Genomic DNA, 7,356 nt, shown 5'->3' on the forward strand with positions numbered 1-7,356 from the left:
CAGTGATTTTCTTTCTGCAGTGTTATTAATTTTGCAGGGATACCAAATTCAGACATGGTTTCAAATACCTTTGAAGGTATAGTGCTGTCGTAAGAAGCTTTGTAGTTAACGAAGAAATGGTAAGTGATGACCTGCCCTTCTCGGGTCTTTTCCATGTTGTTACTTGGTTATATATAAATGCCCCGTACAACTTTCCTATAGGGTTTAAAAAGCAATCAAGTTACCACACAATCAAAATGTTGCCATAATTATTAAGTCATAGGCTTGTTCTTCAATGTTTATTTATGGACTAATCTTAAAACTACAAGCATCACTCTCTACTTAGAAATAGAAATTAATCTGCAACTATCCACCAATAGGATAAAAAGGCTGTGCCGGATATGGTCTTGAGCCAACAAAGGCATATGGATTGGGATTTATCACTCTGGCAATATCGCTATAAGTACGCCCGGTACGATGTCCTTGTCTGTGGGAACCATAGTAGGATCCATATCGTCCTCCTCCGCCATAGTAACCATAATTGTTGTAGTTGTTGTAACGATTATAGCCATAAGCATAGGGATTATTGTAGCCATATCCATAACCACGGGAACCTCCATAACCATATAGCAGAGATTTCTTGAAACTTTTAATCCAAGGTTTAAAGAAGAGAGCGGCACATAAATCACAGCACATGATGGCGACAAGTAGTATGGTGATGAGTTTACAAAAATGCATGGCTATAAATGGATTCTTTGTTTCCTTAAAGTCCTTAAAAAACTCGTCTTTGGCTATAGCTACCAATCGCAATGAGCACAATTCCACTATTCCAGGATTTTTCAAGCTAGAACCGGTATTTATATGAAAAAAAGGGGAATCGAATTTCATAGAACTCCAGAAAAAAAGCATTTGTTGTCGTTTTTTTTTTTAAATGTTTTCTCGACAGCTAATTTGCCATAATGTATTAAGTCCAGAAGTCGTATTTCTCTGTATTCCAGAATGTGATTCACTTTAAATTATTCAAGATTGGTGTTTTTTTTTATGATACTCCCGTTTAGAACACGGTTTGGTTTTTGTGTTGTTGTTGTTTTAAACATGGAAAATAACAGATTGCAAATCGCCTTAAATGTGTCTTCTACTGTGGTTGGTTGAATTGTTTGGCTTTACACAAATCCGTTTTTTCTGTTTCTTGCAGTTATGATTTTTGTGTGATTTACACAACGATTCAATTCAAATCACGTCTTAACGCTCTGACTTCGCACCGATAAATGTTAAATGATTGCCGGTGCAAAAAAACAGCGGACACACACATCTCAAATCTATGCATGGCTTAACTATGGTGTATGAAAGATTTACGCAAAGATATTTTTGTTTAAGAGACTTACTCTTTACAGAAGCTTATGATTGATGACAGGGAATACCATATTTAAGTCTGCTTTGGTTGTAAAATAATTATTTACATAATTGTTGTTGTTGTTTGCGATCATCAAATGTTGAGGATTTGCTCTGGAAGATTTTGTTTGAGATTCCTGAGTGGGGAACATATGTACCAAGATTTGATTTGGGCAGAGTTGAGATAAACAAGCTTAAAATAAGCTAAGTTCAGAAGGGGCGAATCTTGGGTAGCCACCACCTTGGTATCTGCTAGAAATTGATATTGGTTGAAAAATTGAGGCTTCTTAGGACTCGAGAAGTCAAATCGGAGGATCGATCGGTTTATATGGAGACTGATTTGGACCAGTGAAAGTGCACAAGTAAAAGTGTGCAAAGTTCGGAAAACCGAATCTTGGGAACCCACCACCATGGATTCTGCTACAATATGGGAGCTATATCTGGTTACCTTATCTCGCTCAGTTGTTGATAGTAACACTACACTATGTTCAGTAACAGAACACTATGTTCAAAATTTCAGCCAAATCGGATAAAAATTGCGGCTTCTAGGAGCTCAAGAAGTCAGATCGGGAGATCGGTTTATATGGGAGCTATATCAGTTTATAGACTGTAATTAGCACAGTTGTTGGAAGTCATAACAGGACACTATGTGCAAAATTTCAGCCAAATCTAATGAAAATTGAGCCTTCCAGGGGCTCAAGAATTTAAAGAGATCGGTTTATATGGGAGCTACATGAGATTCTTGACCGATTTGGACGGTATTTGGCATGGTTGTTGGAAGTCACAACAGAACACTATGTGCAAAATTTCCAAATCGGATGAAAATTGAGCCTTCCAGGGGCTCAAGATATCAAATCGGGAGATCGGTTTATATGGGAGCTATATCAGGTTCTTGACGGATTTGGGCGGTACTTAATACAGTTGTTGGAAGTCTTAACAGAACTCTATGTGCAAAATTTCAGCCATATCGGATGAAAATTGAGGCTTTCAGGGGCTCAAGATATCAAATCGGGAGATCAGTTTATATGGGACCTATATCAGATTATCGACCGATTTGGACGGTACTTGGCATAGTTGTTGGAAGTCATAACAGAACACTAAGTGCAAAATTTCAGCCAAATCGGATGAAAATTGAGCGGCTCAAGAAATCAAATCGGGAGATCAGTTTATATGGGAGCTATATCAGGTTCTTGACGGATTTGGGCGGTACTTAATACAGTTGTTGGAAGTCATAATAGAACACTAAGTGCAAAATTTCAGCCAAATCGGATGAAAATTGAGCCTTCCAGGGGCTCAAGAAGTCAAATCGGGAGATCGGTTTATATTGAAGCTATATCCAAATCTGAACCGATATGACCCATTTGCAATCCCCAACGACCTACATCAATATTAAGTATCTGTGCAAAACTTGAAGCGGCTGGCGCTCGACCGCTATCGTGATTTCGACTGGCGGACGGACACGGCTAGATCGATCCTGAGTCGAGACGATCACGAATATATATACTTTATGGGGTCCTAGATCAATATTTCGAGGTGCTACAAACAGAATGACGAGATAAGTGTACCCCCATCCTATTATGGTAAAATTTGGCACTGATTTTGTAAGTCATAGGGGTTTCGGCCTTATTTCAGCCAAATCAGTTGAACATTTAGGCTTTTAATGGCTGAAGAAGTATAATCCATGGATCGGTTTATATGGGGACTATATCTGTTTATAAGCCGATTCGGATCATACGATGAATGGATGTTGGAAGTCATAACTCAAGTCCTTGCTCCAAATTTCAGCCAAATCGGATGAAAATTGAGGCTCCTAAGGGCTCCAGAAGTCAATTCCGGGGATCGGTTAATATGGAGGCTATATCTGTTTATAGACCGATTTAAATCATACTTGGCATGAATCTTGAAATTCACAAGACAAGTTTTTGTTCCAAATTTCAGCCAAATTGGATGAGACTTAAGGCTTCTAAGGGCTCAAGAAGTAAAATCCGAGGATCGGTTTATATGGGGCTATATCTGTTTATAGACCGATTGAAATCATTCTTGACATGGATGTTGAAAGTGATAACACAAGTCCTTGTTTCAAATTTCAGCTAAATCGGATGAAAATTAAGACTTCTAAGCGCTCAAGAAGTCAAATCCGGTGATCGGTTTATATGAGGTCTTTATAGACCGATTTGGATCATACTTAACATGGTGTTAAAAGTGATAGCACAAGTGTTTGGTCCAAACTTCAGCCAAATCGGATGAAAATTGAGGCTGCTAAGGGCTGAAAAAGTCAAATTCTGGGATCGGTTGATATGGGGGATATATCTGTTTACAGATCATTTCGGATCATACTTGGCATGGATCTTGAAAGTCATAACGCAAGTCTTTGTTCCAAATTTCAGCCAAATCGGATGAAAATTAAGGCTTCTAAGGGCCCAAGGAATCAAATCCGGGGATCGGTTTACATGGAGGCTATATCTGTTTATATACCCATTCAAATCATACTTGGCATGGATATTGAAAGTCATAGCTTAAATTTTCGTTCCAAATTTCAGCCAAATCGGATGAAAATTGAGGCTCAAGAAGTCTGATCCAGGGATCGGTTTATATGGGGGCTATATCCAAATCTGAACCGATATGACCCATTTGCAAACCCCGACGACCTACATCAATAAAAAGCATCGGTGCAAAATTTCAAGCAGCTAACTTTACGTTCGACCTCATTCGTGATTTTGACAGACGGACAGACGAGCTTGGCTAGATCAACTCAGAATGTCGAGACGATCCAGAATATATATACTTTATAGGGTCGCACATCAATATTTCGAGGTGTTACAAACGGAGTGACTAGATTAGTACCCCCTCATCCTATGGTGGTGGGTATAAAAAATCTTAATTGAACCTAGTTTTTCATTTTTTCTGTGTAGAAAATTTTGGCAAATAGACCCCTGCCTACGGACAGGTTCACTGCGTAGTTCGGGTAGGGCCCATTTGTGTTCCATTTGTATATTAAAGATGCGGAGGTTAGACTAAAGAGGGACCATTTGGGCACATATTTCTTTTTTACTTGATATGTCCCCTAAGCCCATGCAGAAAATTGTGTGCACCTAACACAAATTTTAACCTCTACTGCAAATTGGCTAAGAAATGCTGATTTTGAAACTATCTTTGCTAAAAAGGGATTATTTAGGAATTTTTAAAATAAGACCACCAATGGAGATTTGACATCCCCAACCATTTTTCGAAAGGCGGAGGTGACCAACTTTAGGAGCCTGCCAAGTGGCGCCCGAACCACCTAGTGCCTTGAAATTTTGAACATGACCCCGATAATACCACAGCTTTAACCACTTCAAATTTAAAAGAGTTATATCTATACAGTGGGTAAGCCATCAGACTCACTTAGACGTTTTAATACATTGTAATACCACAGGAACAGCATAAGGAAGATGCCTTGTAGTTCCTAACGTTAACCATCCACATCACTTTAAAAAGCCCAACAACTTGCAAATGTTCACATCGGTTCAATCAGACAAGTTTTTATGAGAACCTAGAGGAACTCCTACTGATGCATAGCAGATTTTTTATAGTCTCTTCTTCCTCAACGTCCTCACAGCTTCTGCAAAAGTCGTTACTTGCCACCTTCAGTCTGTCAGCATGTTTTCCGATCAGATAGTGAGCTGTCATGACGGACACGATGACTGAGACATCTGTTCCAGCCAGTGACAGCAAAGCGGTAGACCTCTTCAAGTCTAGATTAGTCCACACAATTTTGGAATGTTCACAACCTCCAATATGTAACCATCTACCATTCGTTGCCCTTTGGGCCCGATCCAAAAGAATTAGCTTACATGTCTGACATACCCACATATTTCAGTTCCCCTGGAATATGGTAGGTAGTTCCTAGTCTCACAAGCTCGTCAGATACACAATTCCCTGAGATATATTTGTGGGCCGGCACCCATAAGAGGTGAATTTTGAACCATCTCGTTCATCTGCGACAATGGAGAATGGTTTTTGAATTCAGACATACATATGTTCCCTAGAGATATAATGGCTGCCTGGTTGTCTGAGAAAACATTCATGCCAATCGTCGTTATTGCATTATATCATAGCCATTCTCATTGTATCATCAACATTTTATGTAATTGCCAGGATCTTAGTACAGCCAAAGCCCATCTGGTCATCATAGTACACCCAAAGCCCATCTGGTCGTTTAGTGTGGAACCATCCGTATAGAAGTCTACTTAACTGCTGCTACCAGGGATATTGTAGCTCCAATCGGTTCTATCAGAAATAGTGGTACATTACTATTTATCAAAAAGCGGCTCAAGCAATTTGTTATCCACACTGCCTGAAACATCGGGTATTGTATTAAGTGTCCGTGGTCGCAGCAATTTGCCACAAAGTCCAGATGCATTACGTGTACCATTGTATTCTATGCATCAGATGATGTCGTCCTCAGTGCGGCTCTGATGCACAAACAAGCCATCCCTTGGATCCGAGTATTGAACAGTAGGTGGACTTTTGGAATTGCCGTCCACCAGACCACAACACCATATATCATTATAGGTCTGACAACTGCAGTAATGGGTCTAAACCAAGGTGCATGACACGCGGTTTAAGCCCGCCGATGGCTCTCTTACAGGTGTATAGAGCAAGAGTTGCCTTCCCTGCCCTTTTCAAAATGTTTGATTTGAAGTTAAATTTCCTGTCCAGCAAAACACCTAGGTAGTTTGCGCTTTCAGCGAGACAAGACCTAGTGTTGTTTTAATCCTGCAGCGCTCTTAGTCCCGGGTGAATATAACGAATCTACCAACGCCTCCATACATGACTGAAGCCAGCATGAGCATCAATTCTAGCCCACGTTGTTTGAGCGTGATCTCTCCCTTGGATAGGAGAGGAAACCCTCTTAAAATCTTGTTACAATGCCATTGATATTGATTTTCTGGACAAAGTTCTTGCGCTACGAATTATGTGGTCCACGTCCACATTTTTACCGTATTTTGCCCAATTTCTATGGTTTTCGAAATCATTTTCCTAAATCTCGATCCTTCAACTATGCTGAAAGGACGGCAGTCTTTCAAAGCAAAATTGATATTAATTTGATCTCTCCGTTGTATTGAGTAGGGGTTCCATCGTGCCTCAACTGGGGCCTCACCATAGTCAGTCTCCTTACTCCATTGGTATCAGATTAAGGACTCCGGTACGACCACGTAGTACAACCATTGTTGCCGTTTTTGGTAGTTTCCTACCAAAATTGGTAGATTTTACTCTCTTGGTAGGTTTGTAGGCTGATCTTCATTTTTGGAAGGGTTTTCCAACATTTAAATACCAAGTAACTTACTGAAAATATAGCCAGGTATAACACAAAATTAGTTTCTGTGTTTCGTTAAGAGTGCAGAACAAAACCATGGATGTCGAGGGGCTAAATACTATTATAGGGGGTCGGACTCCTACAAATTGCAGTAAAAAGCCGTAAGCTCTGATGTTGACGGTAAAGGGTAGGAAATGCGGCTTTTATGCGTTCAATACCTTCATTCTGAAAACAGGGCTATGTGGAAGTTGCATACAAAAATGGGCAGATCTGGTTCATTCTCAGATGTTGAGCGGTCCATGGAACTAACTGTAACGGCAAGAATGTCATTTCTGAGCTCAAACATTTAAATCGGGGTATCGCCTTATCCAAACTCGGAAAAAATATGACTGAACTCAAGATTTCTTATCCGGAGATCGGTATAAGAGGTGCTATATCATGATATAGGCCATCTTTGAATGTAGGGCTATAGAGTGATTTCAACAAACAGACGGACGGACATGTTTAGATGAATAACGATGATCTAGTACTTTGTAGCGTCGAAAATTTATAATTTGATGTGTTCCAAATTGGATGAAAAAATGGTTCATTCTTCGAGGGTGGGTATAAAAACATATACGGTATTTTTGGCTTGCAGTACTTTCGGTAGGTTTTGGTCGGGTTTGGTAGGATTTTTTTTAAATTTT

General features: G+C 39.8%; 1 protein-coding gene across 1 annotated transcript; it reads right to left on the minus strand.

Moving 5' to 3' along the window:
• Positions 1 to 264: 264 nt before the first annotated feature.
• On the minus strand, positions 265 to 1,226 carry LOC106089170 (uncharacterized). Its single transcript, XM_013254952.2, has one exon. It carries the CDS (start codon positions 886 to 888, stop codon positions 346 to 348), a length of 543 nt encoding a protein of 180 aa, XP_013110406.2. The 5' UTR covers positions 889 to 1,226; the 3' UTR covers positions 265 to 345.
• Between the last annotated feature and the right edge of the window lie 6,130 nt (positions 1,227 to 7,356).

The sequence above is a fragment of the Stomoxys calcitrans genome, chromosome 2, assembly GCF_963082655.1.
Source record: "Stomoxys calcitrans chromosome 2, idStoCalc2.1, whole genome shotgun sequence".
In the NCBI taxonomy this organism is placed as follows: domain Eukaryota; kingdom Metazoa; phylum Arthropoda; class Insecta; order Diptera; family Muscidae; genus Stomoxys; species Stomoxys calcitrans.

What these genes read in the sequence shown, in the direction of transcription:
- LOC106089170 (XM_013254952.2), bottom strand. Translation starts at nt 888, where the DNA reads ATGCTTTTTTTCTGGAGTTCTATGAAATTCGATTCCCCTTTTTTTCAT.